The following is a 25,898-nucleotide window of genomic DNA, read 5'->3' as shown; positions in this document are numbered from 1 at the left end:
TGTGACTCTCAATGCAATGTCTTTTATTCAGCACTTTTATACAGCATCCACACTGTAGGCCCTATCATAGTCTTAGAAGTATAAGAGTTTATCAGTATTCAAAAGATACGTTGCTGGTTATAGAAGACAGTTGCAGTAAAAGACAAATCTAACAATCACTTTATTATTTTTTGAGCTACTTGGCATTTAATGGGAAAGTTGCTTCCTCCTTTTAAACAAATGTGTGAGTTATTGCAACACATCTGTGAAGGATCATTGGCTACACGTTCACTTTCTTAGAAATCACTTAGTCCCTGGCAGCTGTGTAGAATTAATGAATCTCTGATTTAATCTGTAGCGACTTTTTTCTTGTTGTGAAAGTATATGTAAGTAACTGAGTTAAAGCTATATAGACATCAGGCAGAGTAGTTCTACTAACTTGGTGACCACCGAATCTTTATAACGTCTCACGGTTTTTTGCTTTTATGCAGTAAGGGCCAGTTTCTGTTCCACCTATTTAGTGGAGTTTTGCTGAGTGGAGTTTTAATGAATTATTTCTAAGCAGCCTTAGATATCTAAGTGTGAGTCTATTGCACCTCCAAGTCCCTAAAAATACATGAATACATCTACTTTTGTAATGCACCATAATTTTACCCATAACACAAAGTCGCAAAATGGTATCAAGCAGGAGGAGGAGCCACCCACCTGTTGCATTTAACAGTTTTTCCGGAGGACTTGACCAGGGTGGAATATGATTTGTCCTAGGTCTACTGATGTGCCTAAGTGGAAAAAAATGTAACCCTAAGTGTGATAAATGATTAAATTATATATATTCTGCAATGGAGATGCCTCGACCAGTGTTAACAAGTTACTAACTTCCAGTGGAACAAATGCTTCTCATTTATGCAAATATCTGTCCTGTGATTTTTACCTTCAGATTGCCTTACTCAGACTGAGAGAACCCACGTGACTGCCACTCTGCTTGCTGGTCTGTCTTTCACGTGTTTCATGCAATACCCTTACACACACACACACACACACACACACACACACACACACACTTCCCACGTCCCAATTGTTCGTTGCTTCTGAGGAAGGCAGTGCCTCCATAGGAGCCTGGGTGATCTAGGTAAATAGAGTCCTGTTAGCCTAACACTAATTCCAGACAAAAAGCATGAAATGGATGATAAAGGACTTGTATTACTTTCCCTTCATTTTTTATTATTAACACTAATCAACATGATGTTCAGTAGGGCACTTGACTGTACTGCATGACATGTTAATAATCCAGAATATGTTGGGTTTGCATCAGTGTACACTAAATAGATATTGAGACTTCTCTGCCAGTTATTTAAATCTGTTGGTCAATGGCCAGTCATCATTCAGTGGTTGTTTCCAAGTGGGGATCCACTTGAGTTGTTTTTTGGTCATATGCCATTTTGATATTTTTATCAGTGACTTGAAAAAAAAGTTAAAATCGTTATCAATAACGTATAAGATGACAAGGATTAGAAGAAGGGCAGATATTGAAGAGGACAGGCTAACTGACACACATAACCTTGCAAACTTAGTAAAAGGAGCATTTGCAAGAAATTTGCATGCAGTATGTTTAAATGTGAAGTCATGCATCTAGGAACAAATAATACAGGCAATATTTGCAAATTAAAGAACTTTGTCCTTGGAAGCAGAGAGTCTGAAAAAAATTGGGGGATTGTAGTAGTTAATTATCTGAACATTAGTTCCCACTATGACACAGTGTCTCAAAGGGCTAAAGTGTATATGAACTGGGTAGTATTAGGTTGGAACAGAGATGTTGCATTATCTCTGTTTGTCTGGTGTGACCATTCCTGGAATGCCATGTTTTGCTCTGATGCCCATGTGTGAAGGATGTTGAGAAACTGGAAATGGTTCAGAATGATTAAAGTATTGAGGGGAAAAATGTGTCGTGGAAACACACGCAGCATACTTTTGGGTCAGGTCAGCAGAAGCTTTTATTTAAAAGAAACTACAGCTGTAAGGGGAGTTTCAAAGTGACATGGATTTCCCAAGCACTTGGAAGGGGTCCCCCCTCCCCCCCCCCCCCCCCCAAGAGCAAAATCAGGAGGCTTATATACTTTTTAACAGTTGCTTACAACTCACGTGATCATATAGTGAAATTAGCATGAAAAGCGGCTATAATATTACTTCATTATTTCTTTGCTGTAATCAGGATGGGAACTAATGGGGGAGGCGAGGTTAGTTCACAAACCTCCTTGCACCTGGAAATTAACTTTGTACATACTTTTTTTTGCTACCTTCAAGGCCGCGGTGAGCGAAGCAGTTGCAGAGGAGTTACAAAGAACAAACACTTGCCCTTATTTGTTCTACGGTACAGAACCAGCAATTTTACACAAAGCGGTTATGTCATCTTATAACTAAAATAATCAAAGTTTAAGGCATATATTTTTTCTGATTCCACAAAAGCCTGATAATGAAGACATGCAGAGATCTATAAATTCAGTTTAACAGAGAGTAGGTTAAGGAGGTGACTTGATCTGTCCACAGATATGCACCTGTGGAAATGAAATTTGATGCCAAAGGGTTCTTTACTTCAGTGGACAAAGATAGACCAAAAATAATATGTGCATGTAATCCAGTCCAGTTTTGTACCCATCACTTTCTTGGTTACCCCTTCTTTTTCTTCCCTGACACCCAAAGTTCTTTTCTAAGAATGTGCTCAGAATACCTCTGTTTTTACTTCATTTGCATCAATTCAGGTTTAGTTCTAACATTATTGAGCATCCATCTGTTGCGTCTTTTTTGCACGCAGAAGCCTTCAGTATCCTTCCATAGCACACAATTTCCAATGCTTGCAATTTTTCTTCCCTTACTCCGTTGTAAATGTCCAACTTTCAGAGCTGTATATTGCTATGGGATGTGTCAATTCTTTTAACAACCGTGTTTTTATTCTGTTAGAAATCTGGCTACTGGTCCACATTACATTCAACATTTTTACCATTGTATAAGGTTTGCCTAGCCTTTGTCATCCTTCACTTGTGCCTTTGCCATCCTTTATGATTGCATCCAGATATGCAGAACTTGAGACTTGATCCAAAAGTGTGTTATCTATGTCAAGTCTGAGTCTTACTCTATTTGTTATCTTCATTACTGGCAGTTTTTAAATCAAGAGTGGATGCCTAACTGAGAGAGAGGCTCTAACAATTATGAATTCAGTGGAAGTCTTGTAGCATGTATTTATATGGTTTGCTGGATCAAGTGAAAAATATCATGTTCACTTTTTTCTTTTCTTTTCTTTTTTTTTTTTTTGACAAACAATGAAGAGCCCATTTTCTACACCAGGGTTGTCCAAATTTATAAGTGGAAGGGACCCAAATGCCCTGTGCCAGGAAGGGCTTGCACACCCACTAGAAGTACCAAAGAGCAAGTCACAGGCCCCTTCTCCCCCATCCTATGTCCTATGTCATACTGTGTGTCTCTTCCCCACCCATGTCCCTTCTCCTCCCTTTTCTGCATGGTCACATCCCACAGGGCAGGGGCAGGCAGCACAAACTGGAGGTAGGGGGAGCGACAGCCTGCTGCTCACGGGCTATCAGTTGGACAGCCATGCTCTACATCTTACTTAACCTACTTACTCCAGTAGTCATTGCATTTACACTTTCTGGATAACTAATGGAGCTGACTTGTTGAACTATTCTTTGGAGCAGCAGTGAAGGCTTGATGAAGAGGAGGAAGCTACTGCTGAGTGCTGAGTTTCTGAATGTTTTTGTTCCTCTTCACATCAATCAGTTCTGGCATTTTGCATTGTGGTGTACAGTGCATAAATGTCAGGTTTCCAGTATTTTAGGATTTCTGTGATTCTGACTTGTTCCTTATGTTACACTTGTTTTTATAACTGGATTTTTGTTAGTGTGGTCATAATAAAGTGATTAATAATAAATCATTTGTGAGTCAGTTGGATTTATACCATGAATAAACATTCTGTATATTGGCAACTCTGGTTTGAGAAATCAGGCATTGGTGACTCCTGGGATATATTTTTTCCCCTCTACTCAGTGTTTTGCTGTACTGAATCATTCCCATGATTCACTATTTAACAACTTTCTGATAAATTAAAACAGACACATTTTATCTCATGAGTAGCATTTCCTGTTAGTTTCTAGCAAGTCCCAGTTGACTTTATGATTTCTAATGCTTTCTCAGATTGAAGTAACACTGGAGAAAGACAGGAGATGGTCTCCATGCCAAGCTATTAACTGACAGTGCATCATTTAATCTACAAATACCTCCTTTTAAAATCCTGAGGAGCCATTTGGTGCTAATTGCTGAAGCTATGTGGAGTCTGGATGGAGTCTCCTTTCCCAGCAGGATGTCAGTTGCCTGTGAATATCTGTAAATTTCACAATTTAGAGAGAAGACTCTAAAAATGTTGTCTCCTCCTCTGTACAGATTTTCCCCTCTATTGTTTTTTATGAGGCTGAAAGGATGTAAGAGATCTGTGTGAGGGTTTTTTTGGTTAATCGTGAAATTAATTTAAATGCTAGAATGTTTGAATTTCCCAGCTTTAGGGACACCTGCCACCTTTAAAAGTATCTTCTCATTTTTATAGCCATGAAACATAGCACAAATTAACTTTTAGTCAAGAAGATGTTAGCACGTGCTCTACTTTTTCCGTTACACTTTTTTCTTGTTGCATAACATTTCTATTTGTAAAAGCTTCCTTCTGCTCAATCTCTTTCTCTTTCGCAGTAAGATTTTAATATTTGATCTTGTTGCTGCTAGTTTTTTGTTGGACTCCACATTTGGAAGTGAAGCCAGTTAAAATACCAGCTAATAAAAATAATCTTTACTTGAGGGTAAAGTTTGCTAACTTTACCTTTTTAATAGCCAAATAATTTCACCTTGGTATTTGCAAGGTTTCCCAGAAAGGTAGGGACTGCTGAAAACAAGTGGAGAAACCAGATGCATCTATTTAAAACAACTTAGCAAGCTGCTTTTAATGTTTCTAGGTGTCCTGTTAGGCAGTGGGGTTGTGCAAAGCTTTGGGTGCTGATGTGATTTGGCGGCCAAATCTGAATCAAATCAGGAGACCAGTTTAAAAGGCCTGAATCAATTCGAACCTTTCCGAATCAATGTGGAAAAGATTCAGAGAGCTTTGGAGATTTGGGCAGTCCCCACTCGCTGCCGCATGGAGCTGGACCCAGACTCCGTGCTGGTAAGTGGGGGCAGGGGGTGGGACTAAAGGAGGGGGAGAGGACCATGGGGGGACCTGTGCCAGGTCCCATCCCCTGTCTGCTCCCCCAGCCTCCCTGAGTGCCCCCCACCCCCCACCCCATGGCTTCCCTGCCTGGTCCCAGCTCTTTAAAAAAAAAAAAAAAAAAAAAGCCCCCAACTCACTGGCTGCTGCCAGACCGGGGGGGGGGGGGGTGGAATTACCCACTGCCCTCCACTGCCCCATGCTGCATTGGGGGGCTCTGCCATGAACTCCCCAACCCCTGCCTGCTCTCCCAGCCCCACCCCCCATGGCTGTCCCACCCAGTCCCAGCTCCTGGCTCTTTTTTTTTTTTTTTTAAGCTCTGCATTCACTGGCTGCTATAGCAGCCTTGGGACTTCTGGGGGCTTGTGGCAGTGGGGGGCAGTGGGGATCGCCCCCTTACCCCCCCACCTGGCAGCAACCAGTGAGTGCAGGGTTTTTTTTTAAAGAGCCGGGAGCTGGGGCCAGGCAGGTCAACCATAGGTGGGGCTGGGAGAGTGGGTGGGGGATGGGGCCAATTTGGAGATTCAGCCGATTCAGCGGTGGCCAAATCTCCATATCAGATTTGGCCCGAATCGATTCAAGATTGTGATTTGAATCACCAGATCAAATCATTGTCCCTTGAATTGGCCAAATCTGAAGCGAATACTAGCCGCTTTGCACAGGCCTATTAGGCAGGATAGGGACAGGTCAGGAGACGGACTTCACCAGCCTAGACAGTTGGTATGGAAAAGACTTTTCTTTCATATTTTTCTTTCATACAGTAAGTGTTTTAGAGACTGCTATGTTTATCATTCTGAAGTTGGACAGCTTCACTATGTTATGCATGAAAACATACCACATTTTCTTGCATACAGTACACTTTCCCAAAAACAAGCTGTTGGACATTGGAGTGTGCATCATATGTAAGAAATATGATAAGTTCAGGTTCTGTCTCTTACAGGTGAAACTGAAAGTAAAATCTGCAGTGATACACTGGGAGCAGAATCAGCAGGCTCCCAGGCTGGGTTCCCTAGGTCCTTTTTTTCCCCCCCTCTTTATCCTGCCTTTCAAAAACAAGGTGTGAGGGTGTGTCCTGTGTGAGAAGATGCAGTACTTTTAGCAACTTTGAAAATCAAACTCTTTATTCCTCCAAAATCTGCATGAGCTCAAGAATAGCTTTGTAAATGGAATTTCAGCTGTTGCTTTTAACATGTAAAGCTATATATGATTTGGAGAACTGAAGCTCCGTGCAGTTATTAAAAACACCCCAAAACAGCATTTTAGTGGGGTTACCATATTTTTAGTTTAAAAAAAGAAGACGTCTGTGGGGGGGATAGACGGGGGGGGGGGTGTATATGACTGTGGGGGAGGGCGGTGATATGCCCGTGCCTCGCCACAGCCCCCTAGCCCTGCTGCTGCACCTCACTCCCAACCCACAGGATCCTGCTCCCCAGACCATGATGGAGCCCCTCACTCCTGACCTGCAGTCCCCTGTGCCCCCTTTTAAATATTTATATAATGACATGTAGGGCTTGGGTATGCACTTTTTGATATATCTTCAGAAATAGTAATAAAATATTTGTGTTTTTCTCTGCTGTTAACCATTCTGGTCTTTTTTTGCCAACCAACCAACCGGAAACATGTATGTCAAAATAATAATAATAGAGGAGGGAGGTACATATGTAGTAGGGGAAGAAACGTCATTGTACCTTGTGCAGAGCTCTAGGCACATAGGATTGTATCAGACCCTAGCCACCTCTGGGGCTCTACCACACTTGTTCTTTTCCTATTTCCAGCACATTAAAACAACCCTCGGTAGTCCTACACATTTAAGCCAGTAGGACTTAATAAAGTCTGGCAAAAGGAAGGAGAAGAAGCTTTAAAAAAAAAAGAAGAGCTTTGTTTTAACATCCTGGTTCATCAGTAGCCTTAGTCTGTGTTTTTAGTTTGTTTAAAAGAAATCTTGTAGATCTTTTTATTGTTTGCATAGTGTCTAGAAGCCCAAGTATTGTTGGGGGTGCATTGTGCTAGGAACAGCATAAACACAGTATACCCATCCTGGAGAGCATTAAACACAAATAGACAAAACTCACCTCAGGGTTATGGAAGAGGATGTAACATCCAAGTGGAGCAAATAGGAAAGTGGGTTGCATGTGTCATGAATTCCATGACTAGTTGATTTAAATGAATGTACATTTTTGGAGGGTTGTGTTTTCTGAATCATGTTCAGTGTTATAAGCTGTGGAAGGGTGCCCAAGACATGCATTTTTTCCTTATTGGTCTGAATATATTTAGTGTTTTCTCAGAGACTCTCCTGCTCCTGGAATCATGTGATTATATGAGGCTCAGCTTAGTAGTAATAATTTTTCTGGACTTTATGTCCTCCTGCTTTCTTTCACAGACATGAACTACAAAAGGATCAAAAAACCAGAAGGCAGGGACTTAAAATCTGTTTAACAATTACTGCTTGGATTTTTTTAAAGCCAATTTCCTGCTGCTTTGGGCCTGACTCATGATGTTTGTATACTTGGCACTGGCAATAATGAATCAGGAAGGGATTTGCTAAAAGGAAAAGGGAGGAAAAAAGGATGGGGATAGTTGAGTGAAAAGGATGGATGTGGTTAGAGCAAATAGCCTATCAGGAGATGGACAGGAATGGTTGGAGCAAAAGCTGCAGAGAGCCATCTTATCCTGTGTGCTGTAGATTAGTTTAGGCATAAGGAAGAGATGGACATTGGAGAAGTAGTGAAGGGTTTGAAGAGAGAAGTGGGGACCACAGTATCTTTCTGCTGTCTTTTTTTGGTTGAAAGCAGAAAGCTTAACTAAACAAGGCTGCTCCTCTCTCTGACGCAGTTGTAAATTGTAATTTATTCAAGATTTTGGGATTTAACTCTGTCCCTCACATAACGTGTGTCAGGAGACTTGGTCATAGCACGGTTTCATTTTGTAATGTCAAAATCTTCTGTAAATGATGTGGAAAATTGATTAAGGTCTTATCTGCATTGTGGAATGTGCTAGTGTGGTGCAACAGGACCAGTGCACCAGGGGCAGCTGTTGCATCCCGCTGATGGTGACTTGGCACCTGCACTGCTCAATCTCTAAGGTACCCTCACTTTGCTCTTTCCTGCCACACCTGGGTCTTGTTAATAAAATTTGGAAAGAGAGGCTGCTTAAGGGTCTTAGTGAGCCATAACCTGTCCTCTTTACCCATGGATCCATCTTGGACCCCACTGTTTCCAATCAATTCTTCCTGCCGGGGGGGGGGGGGGGGGGGCTCTTGGCCTGCACATGCCCCCAAGGGCACACATTGCCTTATGGGCTAATCATGGCTCCAATCTCCCTGTCACCATGCCCATGCCTCGCAGATGTAACGGGCTCTCTGTCGAGCTGTCATCAGCAGGCATCTTGCTGCAGAGTTCCTTCCCCTTCAGCCTCCAGGACTAGACTGACTGCTCAGGCTCTGGCCATGGCTTATGCTACCAGAGCTCTGCTCCTTTCTGGTCAGGTGACTCCCTGGGCTGTCTGCAGGTGCCCTCTACTGAGCTTTGCTTACTGACCTTCAGGGTAGCTTATAGCAGCACACCTAGCAGTAGTCTTGCCTTGTCTCCCACACAAGACTCTGCCTTGTACTAGTGCCAGGAATCTGGTAGCACTGCAGTAGGCTTCTTGCTGCTCCCCCAGGTTACTCTGCTATTGTACTATTACTGTGCAACTAGCACAGCAGTAGGTACTTCCCATTTATGGGCTCTGGCTGTCTGTTCCTTTACAGCTAGCTCCACTCCTGACTACCTGAGCGTGGTTTGGCCCTATTTTCCTCCCTATAAGTAAGAGGAGCCATGGGCCCTTTGTTACATGTGGACATGGTAAAAAAATATAATAAAATATGCACTATTATACTCTGGTGATGTAATGGCCAGCTTAGTTGCATTTGATAAGCAAGAAATTGTAAGCACTAAGCCTGAAGAATCAGATATTCTTAATTTGCAAATACACACAAGACAACAGTGCTTTGATTTAAGGAAGTTGTGTTTGAAGCACAGCATAACTTTGCCTGTATTTCTGGTGGAAGTGTTATTAAAAAAAACCCTACATGTTCCCTTGTAAAGGATCAATAGTTGATCCCCTGCTTGTGGATGCCACTGTGACAGTGCTTGTGGAGTACACAAATGAGGGGAATGACCTGTGCTGCTTGGCTCAGTGCTGGTATTGGTGAACTTGGAAAGCAGCTGCTTCCAAAGGCTTAGTACTTTGTGAGATGCAATAGTATGCTAAATATTAGAAGCCAAAACATAAATGGGTCATCCGGCCAATCCCTCTGCTGATGTGGGATTAGGGTTTACAAAATATTTTTCTAGTGCTTTATCAGGTCTAATATTTAAACATCTAAAATAATGCATCATGTACTATTTCTCTGGGTAGTTACCCCTTCTAATGCCAAAAATGTCCCTGTTCTTTAGCTAAGGTTTTTTAGAGGATACTAAAGGGATGAAACATGTTCTGTATCTACATATACATAAATTACATCCCCATACCAGTCCTGGTTGGTTGAGAAGCGTGCAGTTTAATTTCCACCATCACTCTACCCATACAATCCCATATATAGGATGTTGGACCTCCTAGGTCACCATGGGGGAGAAGCCACTTGGAACTTTCCCTCCCACAAACTGGGGGGTTATACGTTGAACTAAGTATAGCCAGAACATTTCAGTGGAGACCCGATTTAAATGCTGTACAATACAGATATCAGATTTACTGTCATACAGTACAAATTTTACAATACACATATCAAATCTTTCTAAGTATTCTTTCATAGAAAAAGATGGTTATTCCGACATACTAATAAACTTACAATAAGTTTCAGAGGAAATTCAGAAGGAAAAAAAATCTCCTGAGAGAAAGAAGGTTTTCAAAACCAACAAACAAACCAAACCCCTTTCCCCTTCCAGCCCCCTCCCCCTCCACCTCCCCTGCCCATGAATCCAAATGTGTGGATGTAGCCTAAAGCAACTTTGTTCCAGAGAAAACACTGGATTCATTCATGATAAAAAGTGCAGTGCCCTGGATGAGAAGAATGCTGTGGAGGAAATGAGTATGGATAAGCTAGATAAAAGGCTGTGTATCTTAGCTTTATTATGATAAATAATAGACTAGATAATTTTAATCTTTCATGCATACCAAAACCATAAGGACTATTGAACTTTATTGCAAATTCTTCATTTATTATGTAAATATAAGGGAAGTTCACAATATCCAAAGCAACAGTGGTTTAAAGTAACCATTCCAAACTTTGGGAATGTTTGCATCAAAGTCCAGACCCAAACTCAGGAGCTTGGGTCCTGTTGTAGTGCAGTGTTTCACAGAGCTTGTGTTATTCAAAGAAACTCAGTGCATATCTAATGTTTTCCTTAATGAATTTTAGTAATTACTTTTGGCCTGACTTGTTTGCTTTAAGTTATGTTGATAATCTGTGAATATGATGGTATATGATTTATAATGCACAGATCATTTGCTTACAAATTACAGAGCTGCTAATATAAAATTACCATTTTAATATAAAAGTTTGCTGGTGGGGGTGACTGTAGAACTGAGTCTTTATTTCAGGATATGTATTGCCCCCCTCACATGTTACTTGGGATGGATACGCAATTTGAAATGTAAATGTTGTCTTAAAGTTATTTCTCTTTTTAAAACATGCTTATTGTAATCCTGTGATTTTTCTTTTTTCCTTCTCTCTTTTCTTTAAAGTGATCCAGCTGCCAAAGCTCTCTGGGAGTCCTTTATGAATCTCAAACACAAGGAAGCTGTGATGGAAGTTAGGAGACACCTAGTGGAGGCTGCAAGCCGAGAAAACTTGCCTATTAAGATGAGTATGGGTAAGCATTACAGTATAGACCCTTTACCAGGTAGCTGTAATGTGGATGATGAATTTTCACTCTCAGCATCTGACAAAATCTCATGTTACCTATGAAAAATCATGCATCTCTAACCCTGTTAGGTATCACCTGCCCCACATCCTGCCGCCTCATACACTCTTGTTTCACTTGCAGGCATTTTAAAATGCTTAGATTTATTCTCTACGGCCTGAACTCTTAGGCCTACTGTAGTCAGGTTTCTTTTACAACTCTGAGGTTGTTGTTCAAGCATGATGTTGTCCTGTTTTGGAGTTCAGGAATAATTTGAAAAATTGAAAAGAATTCAGAAACCTATAAAGTTGTAGAGTTGCATCAAGGGAAATTATGAACATAGACAAACACAGCTTAGTGTTACCTCTTGTCTTTGGATTATTTATAAAGCATGAGAATTTGAAGAGCGTTTAGAAAGAATAGTCTTCTGGGCTTCTGTTCTTGACAAACAGTTAGTTTAGCCAGTAAGAGAACTGATAGAACTTCTCAATCTCTTTTATTTATACTGAGTTTTCTGTGAAGCTTTGTATAAAACTAAAAATATTGTTTAGTACCTCTGTATGGTTGGAACGTGGAAATACACTATCTGTAGGATATAAAGGTTTTTATAGTTAAACAGTTTTTGTGTGTGGTGTGCTCACTGCACAGACAAACTAGTAAAATGCAAGTAGTAAATATGTAAAATTTATTTGGAACATAAAAGATAAAGCCATGAAATTTAAAAAAAAATTATTGTAATGGATGAAACTCTCTAGACTATTTTGAGTATGTTATATTGATATGTGACAGGTAGGGACCATTGGAACACTCAACACTGTTGTACCACTGTTATAAATGCTACATACATCTTTATGGTTTTGTGTGCATCTGTAGTTCCTGTAGGATTCATGTAACCTCTACTTGACCCATTTAATCAAGAATAAAGTCACTGGGTAGCAGGTGGTGCAGGTAATACAAACTCCCAGTGTTAGATTAATGCAGATATTAATTTTTTAAAAGCTTCATTTCCTGTGAATATGGCATCTTATTGGCTTTCCTGGTTTAGGGAACTTAAAACACAAAAGAGTGTGGACCATGTAAAGTGACAGCCCTGACTAAGGGAGGTGGGTCACTTGTACTTGATCTGGGACTGTGCCCCAGGTAGAAAAGTTTCTGTAAAACTGTCAGAGGCTTTAGATGAGATCGTCAAAATCGTCTGGCCCTGTGGGTCAGATGAGTGTTGTGGGACTGGTCCTTGGACTGGATTGGGCTAATGGGCCCATGGACCTTGGAATCCTCCCCCCGCATGCTGGGTCCAGCACCTGTGGTGGCCATTCTGGAATCCACATTGCATGTGGTACAGGTTCCCGAGTGGACACAGCGTGTAGTACCAAACACAGCACCAATTCCAGCCACTCCGGGATCCGTACTGCATTGAGGTGCCTGTGAGCACCACATGGAGTGCTGGTCCCAGGCCAGCTGGAACAGGCACCATGTGCAGCATGCATCCCAGGCCCTGCCTGCAGGGCCAGTCCATGTCAGTTCAGACCCAGGAGCAGCAACAGAGGCCAGATAACAAAGCTCTGCAGGCTGGATGCAGCTCACAAGCCATATGTTGGACACCTCAGAGTCTCTCTGCCGAAACTAGGTGCCCGACTAGCAAAAGACATGTATATGAGCTGATGTTTTATGATAGTTTACCCCATAATGTTTTTGTCTTAAATTGCAGCTTTTATTATGGCAGCAAAGTATTTGGTCATTGCTTAAACCTGTCATTGGCCAGGAAAATAAGCAAAGTTGCAGGTGTTACACTCTCTGCCGGTGAGAGAGTCAGTTACACCTGATATCACGGTTTTTGCATGTTTTTTGCAAAGGACTGAAACCTAAAACCCCCATTAGCAAAAGACCTGAGGCATGAGTAGGAAATGACGAAGGAGTCAGAAGTACAGTTAACCCAGAAACTGTGAAAAATACAAGGTCAATTCATGTATATGTTCTTTACAGTATATCTAATATGTACATTTATTAGGCTATTAGCCAAAAATATTGCATCTATGTAACAGTATAATGCAAGCTGAAATATTTTGGAAGAGTGAGAAGATGACAGCTCTGCGAGGGCTGTTATCAGAGCTGAAAAGAAGGGCGTGATAAGTAGGAATGTTCTTTACTGATTTCTTGGCTGATGTGTTGCTTAATGATGTATTTGTGTGTGGGGGGGGAGGATGTATCACAGGGAATACATATAAACAAATATTCTTTATCACCTCGGTGTGATAAAGACTTGAACTTCTATAATGTTGAAATTCAGTTTTACCCTCAAGAAGAAAAAAACTTTGAGACCCCATAATCCATCAGTCACATTCACTGCTTTCTGGTGCAGAGAAATCAATACTTTCTCTTCCCAGTCTAGTGGTACGAACTCTTAATTATTTAAGCGGAGACTTTTCTTGAAAGTTCTGTTGTGAGCCAGCATCTGAAGGATGAAGCCAACATAATGACAAAGGGGTTTTCCCCAGACTGTATCAGAGTTGGCGATGAATACGTTTCTCTGGAGGCCATATTGCTTGGGACTTTGATATCCTTTCAGCTCCCAAAGGATTTGAAGATTGGTTTTAGATGACTAAGTCTTTGTGCATATTTGCAGTTTACTACTTGCCTGTAGAGTTATCAGTTTTTATTCATTTTATCAGCTCATAGCTACAAAGAAATATGCGTTTTCTGATAGTTTTGGCAATGATGCAAAGGAAAGGACAGGTTTTTTTTGCTTTTTTTTTTTTTTTTTTTAACTGAAATGATATTTTTTCACTTGACATTATGTGAAGTTTTCTCTATATATTAGTAAGACCTGAAATTGTTCAATTATACCTGCCTGCTGTCCACTGGAGCTTTTAAAGAACTACTATGTCTGTGGTGTATGCAGTGCCAAATTCATCAGGCTCTTCTCTGTTAAATGCTTTTATTTAGTCAAGCGTCTGCCTGCCTCCAATATAATACCAGTGTGTGGCCACACAGGTTTGAGAGGAAGATGAAGGAGCTTTTGAGTCTCTAAATCCTGTGCCTTGTCTGTGTTTTCATGGACATGGTTTGGGCTCTGTGTATAGTGATCAATTCTAATGGATTCCATGTTGTCTGCTGCTCCTTAGGAATATTCTCTGTTATGCCCCATGTTCAGAGGGGCCGCTTTAAAAATGTTTAGGCCCTGTCAAACATACTTTGCAGAGGCATCGTTTTGCAGCTTGAAGTTAACTTACCCTTTTTACTAAGACCAGCTGTGTCAGAATGTAAAAGCTGTATTTTTGTTGGAAATGATGAATGAATTACATTTGGGGGGAAAAAAATCCATGTGGTGTTTGAGCCCTCCTGCAGTGGCCACCTGGCTAAAAACACTGCATCATATATGATGCTGGCAGCATGGGAGTCCTGTCTTGGAGACTAAGCCATATTCTATACTGTTTTCTTATTTTCAGAAAAAGTTAAGAAAAACTGCTGTTGTGTTTAGGGCTCTAACATGTCTATACCTACCTAGCCTAATAAACCAAATTACTTTCCTGCCTCCGTGCGGGTGTGCGCGTGCGCGCGTGTGTGTATGCGTGTTTTTCCTTTCTTTTCCTGGTTTTATGGAGCGCAGAGTGTCCATTGGAGGAACACAGTTGAAGTTTTTTTTTCTTTTTCTGATACCTTTTGCATCATGCCCTCCCACTCTGGGAGAGAAGGAGAATGAGGGGGCTTAAGAAACCAGCTGTGGAAGAAGAAAGGGAGTCTTTGTAACTATTTCCCTTCCATCTACTGGCAGCTGAGTGCTTCATTTCCTCTACCCTTCCAGCAGCCAAGAAGGGGGTTGTATGTTATGAGAGAAGTCTCTTTTCCCTACCTGAGCACTGCTTTTGCACCCACCCCCTGGGCATGGGACATCTCTGGTGTCAGCATTCACTTGTATGCAGCTATTACTCTTTGGTCTCATTTTAATTTTTAAGGCGAAATTTGGTTCTTTAAAAGTATGCTTGTTACTTCTACCCAGGAGAGCTAACAATTCACCAGCAGACACTCAATATGCCTGAAGAAGGGTGTTTGTGCTCAAAAGCTCGCAAAGAACAATTTTTCCAACTATTTAGTTGGTCTAATAAAAGATAACACATTTACCCAAAGAACCTTAATGCCTTAATGCTTGTTAAGCAAGTATTCATGCACTTTGGAAACTGCTTTTCAGTTATTGCAGGAAGGACCCTCCCCCACCAGTGTCACAAATAACATTATTTTTCAGTGAGGTGCTCACTATCCAGAGAAGGCTTTGAGATCCTTTTGGAGCTTTCATTTAAGAATTTCTGATGAGAAGCTTTTGCTGTCTCAGATGGCTGAACTGAGCAAAATGAGTCGTGGTTTTCATTTAGGAGCCTAACTATATTTCCATTACAAATTTTTAATTTTAGAGAACATATAAGTTGCCTGCAAAAACTACCCCCAGGCTAAGGCTGAGCAAACTGCAGTGGCTAATCAGACGAGGGGAGGGAAAGAGAAGAGTGGATTGATATCCCTTATTCCATCTCTTCAGTATTTGTGGAGATTAATGTTTGACAGAGACTAGGCAACATTGAGCATTTAGTTGTGAGCTTGGGAGACAGCTGGTGGAGTGTGACTCTCAAGTTCTTATTGCTTTGTAATGCCATTATTCTTGGCAAAGCTGTCAACAGATTTGGGGAGCTCCTGGAGACTGTCTTTTAGGCTAGGGTCAGAAACTTCACATAAACTGGTATAAGTGATCAGAAACTCTAAAGTTCAGTGTACATAAACTGCTTTCAAAATGACTGAAACTGGTTTAAGATAAACCTGGATGGATTTAGTTTCAGACTTAACTGATTTAGGTTAAATTGGTTTATTGAACTTCTGTCCCAGATCTCTCCCAGATTCAAGTTAACTCACAGGCCCCCAGCATCTCAGGATGCTGCACCTCCTCTGCAAATCCCCCTGGCAGAGTGGGTGGGCTAGTCTTGGCCCAAGCTGTCTTCCCTAGTCGAGCAGGGAGATGTGCCCTCTGGCGTCTGGCCTGAGCCACTGCAGGCATGTGGCTACATTTCCGTAATGAAAAGTGAATGTCTGTTTACTTGCTTATAGGTTCATTCTTCACAGCTTAGACTAACCTGCGAAGATTGAATTGATTCAGCCTCAGGCTTTTTGACTGTCTGTACTTAGCCTTAAAGTGTAAATACCAAGGAAAGTACAGCAGGATGGGGAGAGCAGCACTAGCAGAATTTTCTGGGAACTTCTAGCTATTGAAGTTTATGCTGTGTCAGCATTCTAGGCCATAAGGGCAGTATCTCCCCAATATTTGTTAATAGCTTGTTGTTTTGTCTTCTGAATGTTGGAATTTGTGCTGTGCTTTCAGGTTAAGGGTAAGAGTTCTTTGGACTATGTGGTGTCTTTAGATTTTTCTCTCTCTAAATGTCAAAAAGGATTTTGGCCTGTTTTTAAACTTCTAGTAACAGCAGTTGGATTTAAAACAGTGGTGACCAACTTCTTTGGCAAGTGTGACACAAGTTAACCCCTCCCAAGTACTGCTCTGATCTCTGTTTTCTCAAGGCATACCTGATAGAGTTCATTCCCTGGGTTCTGGAATGAAGGTGGAGGGCTTAAGCCTCCTGTCTGGCTGAGTGGATCAGGGGCAGGTCACTGTTGTAAGAGGTATACTTCCAAAAGCCAGGTTTATTCTTCCCTGATCCTCCAGCCACCATAGTTTTATGTGGTGGATGAGGATCCAAAGCCCTACTATTTGGCAGTGGCTGAAGAACCAGGGAAGCAGCATTAGCCTTGTTCTTGCTGCTGACAACTGACACCTCTCATAGCAGCATCTTACTCCCATTCCTTACCCCCAGGGCTCAGCTGCCAAATGCAGCAGCTTCCCCCGCAGGCTGACCACACCAAAGATCTAAGATGTATATGATTCTATCATTTAATATATCTCTATACAAGATTCCTTTTCAGCTGACTTGCTAGAAAATTCTTCAGACATGCTTATCAAAAGCAATTCAAATAGTATCTGGATGATTTTCAGATAAATTGTGTTCAAAGAAAAAGTTGGTCTTGGGGAACCACAATGGAGAACTAGGCAAAGAATTGGCTTGAAAAGGCCAGCTAGAATCCAAATCAATAATTATGCCTTCCTCCTCTGTTAGGAACCAAAATACATGTTTTCTTGATCTACTGGATTAGGGAGAGGGAATGCTTCTTATTTGCTTCTCATACAATCATAGAATTGTGAAAACTAGGGTTGGAAGGGACCGCAGGAGGGCATCTAGTCCAACCCCCTGCTCAAAACAGGACCAATATTATCCCAGCCAAGGCTTTGTCTACCCACGGCTTAAAAACCTCTAAGGATGGAGATTCCACAACCTCCCTGGGTAACCTGTTCCAGTGCTTTACTACCCTCCTATTGAGAATGTTTTTCCTAATATCTAACGTAAACTTCCCTTGCTGCAACTTGAGACCATTGCTCCTTGTTCTGTCATCTGCCACCACTGAGAACAGTCTAGCCCCATTCTCTTTGCAACCACCCTTCAGGTAGTTGAAGGCCATTATTAAATACCTCTTGTCTTCTCGTCTTCAGACAAGCCGAGTTCCCTCAACCTCTTTTCAGAAGTCAGGTTCCCCAACCACCTAACCATTTTATTGCCTTCTGCTGGACTCTCAAATTTATGCAAATCATTTCTGTAGTGGGGAGCCCAAAACTGGATATAGTACTCCAGGTGTGGCCTCACCGAATAGAGGGAAATAATCACTTCCCTCGAACTGCTGGTAACACTCCTACTAATGCAGCCCAGTATGCTGTTAGCCTTCTTTGCTACAAGGGTATGCTGTTGGCTCATTCAACCTATTGTCCACTGTAACCCCCAGGTCCTTTTCTGCAGAGCTGTTGCTCGCACCATCAGTACCCAGCAGCACTGTTGGCAATGGGAGCATGGCGGTGGTGAGCTCCCACAGGTGAGTGCAGCACTGTCAGCAGTGGGGAGGGGATGATGGTGAGTTCCAACTGCTGGTCAGTGACCACTCGCAGATGCTGCTGGCAGAGTCGGCGGTGGCCAGAGGTGATCAGAGACCATCTGCAGATGCCGCCAGCAGTCTCGGCGGTGAGGGGGCAGGGGGGTGGGGGTGGCGAGTGGCAACTACCTGCAGGCACTGCCAGCACTGTCAGCAGCATTTTTTTGCAGGGGTTGCGTTGCCAAGCTCAAGGGGTGCATGTGCACCCGTGTGCGCCCCCTACACGTCACCAGTGATCATAAGATTTCTTTTGGTCCAATCCTCCAATTTGCCTAGGTCTCTGAATCCTAGCCTTGCCGTCTAGTGTATCTACTACTCCCTCCCACCTTGGTGTCATCGGCAAATTTACTGAGGGTGAACCTCATCCCATCTTCCACATCATTAATGAAGATATTGAACAAAACTGGCCCCAGGACCAACAGAAACCCTTCTTGTTACCCTTCATGCCCCTTGCTATCTGCACCTCCAGTTGTGGTTTGGCCTTCCTGATTTCATCTCTTCATACCCAAGCAATACTCTTATACTCCTCCCCAGTATTTTGTCCAAGTGTCCACTTCTTGTAAGCTTTCTTTTAGGGCTGTGCGAAATTTCACCGGCTGTTTCATGTCAATCACTGTTTCGAGTTGAAACAGCAAATTGAAATGAAACAAAGGGCTTTGAAACAGCCTTGAAACGAAATGAGGGCAGTCAAAACGTTTCAAAACATTTCAGGTTTTGAAGCCGGAGCTGGGCTTGCCTACAAGGAGACAGAAAGTAAGGAGAGGGCGGAAGGACTGGTCTGATATTGACTGTGTAGCTGGCCAGTGATTGTAATCCTTCCCTGAGTTCCCTTCCAATCCCAGTGCTCTGGGGGAGGGATGGAAAAACAGCATAAAAGCAGCATTGTTTGAACTGAGCTGCTTTCTGCCTGGGGGTTAGTTACTGAGCTATCTTCCAGCAGCTCCAGCTCAGCAGCATCAAACAACAAAGGCTACCATTCATTTCCTACTTGCTAGCCTAGCAAGTGGGATTCATCAATATCTTTTGCTTTCTTTACCCTTTTATTTTATTTCTAGTCAATTGCCCATCAAGAATGATGGGGGGGGCGGGGAGTGAGCAGGGATGGAGCCCCAGGCTCCACCCATCCAGGCCTGCTCCCCCTTCCCTCCTGCTGCTTGGGGTCCAGATCCCCTACCCACCACAGCAGCGGGGAAAAGGGAGGAGTGGGCCCAGGCCTGATGCGAGGGAGGACCAGGCCTGGTGGTGGGAAGAAGCCGGGCTTCAGCGGCAGGAGGACAGGGGGGAGCAGAGGGCCTAGACCGACCTGGTGGTGGCAGGGGGATGGGAGGAGGGGGCTTGGGGTGGGGGAGCAGTGGGCCTGGGCCTAACGGGGGGCGGGGGGGAGAAGGCTCACTCCTCCCCTCCCCCTGCAGCTACAGTGTTGGGCTGGGCTGGGCCGGGCTGGGCCGAGCAAGGCCCACTGTCCCCCATGTACTGCTGCGGGGGGTTGGCTTTTCCCCTGGCTCAGGCTCACTGTCCCTCGCCTCTCCCCCACATCGGGCCCAGGGCCCAGTCCTCCCCTGGTCTCACTATCACTGTTGATGCCACGGCACGCCTGCTCCTCCCCCCTGCATCAGGCCCACTTGGGGATGGAAGGAATGGGCTCGGGACTGACGGGGGGGGGGGGAAAGGAGTGGGTCTGGTCCCAAGTTGGGGAGGAGGCCCACTCCTTCCCTCCCCCAGCCGCTGCTGTGGCTGTGTTAGGCCGGGCCCGCTCTTCCACCTTCCTCCCCCCCCCACTGCAGTGGACCAACTTTTTCCCTGCTCGGACCTGCTCCTCCTCCCCCACCCCACCCTGCGTTGGGCCCGGGCCCACTCCCTGCCCCCCTCCGCATTACCTGCAGGGAGCAAGGTGGGGTGTGGGGTGAGACCAGCTGTACTGGCCTCACCACCCCGCTCCGTCACCTGTGTCCCCACCATCATGGCAGCAGGCTGCCTTCTATCAGAACGCTTCCCTGCCTGTTGGCCAATCAGAGCACAAATAAAGTGTCACAGACAGACAGACTTAGGCGTTTATAATATTAGAATTATATTAATTGATTCCTTTCAATTTATTCCTCCCCCAGAATCCTTTTTGTTTTTGTTAGTCTATTTTGATTATTTTCAAATCCGTGCTTTTTCTCAGCGTGCATTCCATTCACCATGCAGGGAAGCAATTATATTGCATATTATAATATATCATTTATATAGGAACACATACATACATTTATATCTTTTTATTTTATTTATTACATAAATAAATAATATAATATACATATATTACATAAATACACACACATACAATTATTTTATCCATATATATTACATCAATCAGATAGCATTACAGAAGACGAGACAGATTTTCGAGCACACCAAAGCAAAGACAAGACGCTATGAAACACCATGAAGTGTGCTGGAAAGGCAGCTGGCAAGCCTCCAAGGAGGGGCAGAAGAGGGGGTAGAGGGAGACCTATACGTTTTCCTTCCCCCCACTCCCCCCCCCCAACTGAGATGCAGCCTCTTTGCTACAACAAGCAGACATGAGGGTTCCCCTACCTGTACAGGCAGCAAGGAGAGGGGAATAGTGCCACTGCCTGTGCCTGAGTCTGCATCCCCCCCCAAGAGCACCAGCCATAACCCCACCCCTCCCCACTACCACCATGACAACAAGCAGCAGCACCAGTATGAAAGTCTCCTCCACCTGCATTTCTCTTCACATGCTCAGCCTTCTAGCGCCAAAGGAAGAGCTGGAGCTGGAGCTGAGTGCCCTAGCAAGGGAAATTCTGGGGAAGGAGGGGGAATCGGCTAACTTTATGCTCCATGCCCCGCAAGTTTCCCCTAGAGCCAGGTCTCCTTCCCTAGAAGGCACTTCAGAGGAGGCTGAGGTAGAGGTTGTGGAGGCAAGTGGCTCAGCTGAGTCTGCTCCTCCTGTTGCTGTGCCTCTCCCCTCTGAGGGGAGAAAGGCAGCATCTACACATGCACCCACACCCCAAAACAAGTGGGTAGTGTGGTCTGGGATCATTCTGAGCTGGCAGATGATCCCACATATGCTATCTGCCTGCACTGCTGAGCCAAAACCAGCTGGGGCAAGGGAACAAAACACGAGCATCACGGGGATGCTGATGCATCTCCTCAGGCACCACCCCCTTGCCTTTGTTCCTCAGCCTGGAACCAGTGGGAGCATGCCCAAAGGGAAGTCCCCCTGTCACTCCAAAGCTTCCATCACCCCAAAGCAGAGGCAGGCCACTGTGGAACAGTGGGGGAAAGGCAGACAGAAAGGGGAGTGCGTTGCAAAGAAGAGTGAGATCACCCAGACCATTGGGGAGATGCTTGCTGTGGATGGCCAGCCCTTCTCCTTAGTTGAGTGGCCAGGGTTCAGGCGGCTTATAGTGCTTGTGGCCCCATCATGCCAAGTGCCCACGCACACCACCTTCAGCTGGACAGTGGTGCCTTCCTTGTATGAGGCATGCAGGGAGTACTTGAGGGAGGAGCTGCACAAGGCAGGTCTGCAGGTGGCCTTACACTTCACCTTGGGCATCTGGAGCAGCCGGGGAGGAGATTATGCATGCCTCCCTCACAGGGCACTGTTGTGACCAGTCAGGCTGTCAATGGGCTCTCCTTCAAGCCGAAGTGATGGATGAGTCCCACATAGCAACAGAGATCATGAACCGCTTGGTGCAGGGGTGGCTCGTTCACCAGGGCAAGCTCACCCACGGGTTCATAGTCGAATGGGGCCAATATGGTCAAGGCGGTCCATGATGCCAACCTTGTTGGCATCCACTGTGTGTCACACAAGTTCCACCTCATTGTCAGGCACGCCTTGGGGAGGTGGGGTGCTGGCAGAGCTGCCGGTGACAGCACCAGCACCACCAGCAAGCTCATTTCAAAATGCAGGAAGGTGGCAGGCTGCTTCCACCGGAGCATCAAGGTGCTCAAGATGCTGTGGGACAGACAAGCAGAGCTGAATATTCCACAGCACAAAATCATGCAGGATGTGGAGACTTGGTGCAATTCCACATACCTGATGCTCGAGAGGCTAGTGGAGCAACCGAAGGCCATCCATAAGATGGCCTTGCTCAGGGAGATTGGGATCAGCAGCCCCCTGAACAGAGCTGAGTGGGATACCATCTCCCAGATCTTGGTGGTCCTCAAGCCCTTCCTCGAGGCCACCGAGAGCCTCAGCACTGCTGATGACCCCTTAGCCAGGTGATCCCTGTAGTGAGGGAACTTCAGAGCCAAATGGAGAGCTTCCAGGGGATCAATGTTCCTGGCTGGGGCAGGCCGCTGTCACCAGACATGCAGTTACTGGTGAGGGCATCAGGAGACGGCTTGATCCCTTGCATCCAGTACCGTCCGCATGCTGGGTGCCATGTGTGACTTGAGGGTGAAGGGGAGCATCAGTGTATGTGGCAGCAAAACCCTGGATCAGTGGACAGAGGTGCTGGTGAAGAGAGTCAGGGAGGCAGAAGGGTGGGGGTAGGGGGACGTGGATGAGGGGGATCCACTGTCCCATGCTAGCATACCATCCACCAACCAGTCTCCTCCTCCACCACAGGTGCTGCCAATGTGGGCCAAGGGCATGGCTTCCATGCTGGGGTCCAGAGGCACCAGACCCCATCATCAGGCAAGTAACGCTTGCGCCTTGGTGGCTGCCTATCTCACCGAGGAAATGGAGCTGCTGCTGTGCAACCCCTTGGTCTCCCGGGACAAGCTGCAGCCAGGTGTGGCCAGATGTGGCCATGGTTGCCCAGGAACACTTGTCCTGTCCACTGAACAGTGTTCCAAGTGAAAGGATATTCAGCATTTCTGGTCATGTAGTGACCCCACCACACTTGCTTGGATCCTGGATTGGTGGAGCAGCTGGTGTTCCTCAAGGTGAACCTCCTGCTGCTGGGGTTTCCCAATCTCCAGGTGTAGACAGATTGAATGCCACCCTCCTCACTCCATCCATACCTATTTCCCTTTTTCATTTTTTAAAAACCATTTAATGCCCCACTCTCAGAGCTGGAGGTGGCACTCACTGCATCACCAGCCAGCAGGGGAAGAACATATTCCTGCTGAGCTCCCATGCTTGGACAGACTTCGAGGTATGAGCTGAGGCTGTGGGGAAGGAGGAGATCCTGGGCATGATCACTAAAACTGCACTATGCCAGGGTTGGGGGGCCTGGTGGGACTGCCGGCGAAGCGGCAGCCCCAGGAAATGCCAGGACCGAGGATCCACCTGGTGAAAGATGGGTAGGAGGCACCATAACCTCCAGCCACCACACGCATGCATGCAGTCCTGGCTGGGGAAAGCCCAGACTTGTCACGTCTTGGACAGGCCTGAGGCTTGCTGGTTGCATTGGAGTTTTGAGGCTTCAGATGAGCTCAGCTTATCTACCTGGGATGCCAGATTTCAGGTTGAAAAACCCTTCATCAGTCTGAGGAAGCACCTGCAGTTGGTGTGTGTGCGTGCTGTTCCTGGATGGAAGGAATAGTAAATAAGCCAGAGGCTAGCATGCAATGCAGGCAAGAAAGCCAGTCAGTGAAAATGGAAATGGATTCATCAGGGGGTGAGGGACAGGCTGCAGTGGGGGTGGGGAGGGGGATGTAGCAGTGCAGGTAGAAGTGGCAAGGTACCTGGGGAGTCAGATGTCTAGCAGGTCGCAGCGTGTCAGAATTCCAATGTCTATATTGAGTCCATGACTTTCTGTACCTAGGAGGTTGATGAAATGCAGTTCATAGGCTCGTCTGTGAAAATTGGTTTGTAAATTCCCTTTAAGGATCTGGCCTCAGAGATTGGAGACAGGTGGTGTTCTGTTCTTGTCTTTGATAGATTTTTGGTGTGTGCTCATTCTGGTGCACAGTTGTTGCTTGGTGTCTCCATATACTTGGTGCCCTGATGGAGATACGTATTGTATTGTGAAGATATCTCCATACTGGATATATTCTTGGCAGGTTTTACATGTCTTGTCATGGCATGACCTGGATCCATTTGGTGTGTTTTGGGCTGTAGGAAGTTGGCTTCTGGTGATGAGGTTAGCGAGGTTCAGTGCTTGTTTGAATTTACAAATCACTTTTCAGATTTGGCTAGATTTTATAAATTCTGTTTTAGGGTTTAGAGTCCAACTTCCAGGATAGAAGATACATTTTTTTTCTTTAATTTTGATTTCCCGTCTTTCACTGTTGCTGATTTGATGCATGTTGTGGTCATTGTCTAACTGTGACATTTCATGATTTCATCTGGCAGTAAGAAAAACCTTGCTGCAAATGTTCTATGATTTCAAAAGCAGCCTTGCTGGACAATGTTAACAGAGGACAGTAAATCTAGACTGAGTCTGGATTCCTTTATGGTGTCCTTTTATTGACAAGGTGACTGACAGAAGTTGAAACACCAATACAGTAACAGAAACAAAGGCCATCTCCTGTTACCTAAACTCTTATTATTGAGAAAGCAAGAAACTGAGAAGGTTTCTATTAAACTGTACAGAATGCAACTTTCAATGCTAAGGCTTTCATTTTTTAAAGAGTGCAAGAGTGACCTAACCTAAACAGTTTAGTCAAGCATCAGACTTTGGGAAAGATGATAGGCAACTCTCTCTGAGTAGTTTTGTAATCCCCAGACTAAGGGCTGAACTGAACTAATAAACTTACTGACTTTGGTTACAAGTTCTAGCCTGAATTTTGGTGATATGAAGGGAATAGCCAGTGAGGTAATTTGGAATGGGATGGAGAATGTTGGAGAATAACCATAGCTAGAAATTGATGCATAGAAAGAATAGGACAAAGACATTTAGAAAAAAATAATACTTGAATGGTATGATAAATAAATATTAAAATGTTACTTTTAGAAACAGCATTAGGCCAAAACTATCAGAGACTCAGTACTGTCAGATAAACTTCAGGAAAGTCTGTATTCCTGCTTTAAAACATTTCCAGATTGCTACTTTATAATGTTACAACTCTGTTGCAAATCATACCCGCTAAAGGAGTTCTGACTGATGGCCATCCTAACTGGTACTCTCCATCAGCAGTGCTTATTGGCCAGCCTTTGGCACCATCAGGGTACAGCATGTGGCAGAATGCCACCTGTGTCTCTCCCCAAAAACTCTGCTATGTGACAATTTGGTTAACATGGTCACAGAAGAGAGCAGACATCCCATCTCTTTAGGTAACCCTGAGTTGGATACATTCCTGAGGGAATGGGGAAACCGGCTCCCTCTGCCTACGTGACTGGCATCACATACCTGGGTGGGGGCTTAGGCTCCCTATTGTTCTAAGCAATGCCAGTCTACCTGGCAACCAGTGATGCATTTCAAATTGGTTGGCTGGCAGCCAACAGATGCTGGGCTTCATTGGACCAGGTAAATGAGGTCATAAGGGCTATGTAAGTTAAGGACTGCCCAGGAGGAGTGGCAGTAGCCATGAGTAAAACTCAGAAGCTAGACCATCTGAAATTTGCTCTCTCTCTCTTGAAACTCATGATCAATGAACTGTCTGCCTCCAGAGGCAGTCTTACCTGCTGCTGGATGATACTTGTGAGTAAGCTACCTGAGATCTAACTAGATATATAACTTGCAGTAACTCAGATGTGTGATCAAAGGCTACCCAGCCACCCTGTTTGGTCTATGGGATTTCTCTGATATTACTCTACCATGTACCTTATTCCAGACCTACTCCTTGTAACCAATAAAGTTCTCCTTTGTACCTAGCATGGGAGACTTATTGCGAGTGGGTCTAGACTATGTCTTGGGGGTCCCCTTGGTTCGGCTAAGGGA

General features: G+C 44.5%; 1 protein-coding gene across 1 annotated transcript in view; it reads left to right on the top strand.

Moving 5' to 3' along the window:
* SCFD2 (sec1 family domain containing 2) overlaps positions 1 to 25,898 on the top strand; it is a 422,902-nt gene that overhangs the window by 70,349 nt on the left and 326,655 nt on the right. The window contains exon 3 of the mRNA XM_014594977.3: positions 10,958 to 11,085. Within this exon, the coding sequence (XP_014450463.1) occupies positions 10,958 to 11,085 (128 nt within the window). The remainder of the gene's footprint in view (positions 1 to 10,957; positions 11,086 to 25,898) is intronic.

Source organism: Alligator mississippiensis, chromosome 2, assembly GCF_030867095.1.
Source record: "Alligator mississippiensis isolate rAllMis1 chromosome 2, rAllMis1, whole genome shotgun sequence".
Classification (NCBI taxonomy): domain Eukaryota; kingdom Metazoa; phylum Chordata; order Crocodylia; family Alligatoridae; genus Alligator; species Alligator mississippiensis.
The sequence above is the reverse complement of the archived record's forward strand: the minus strand, read 5'-3'. Positions and strand labels throughout refer to the sequence as shown.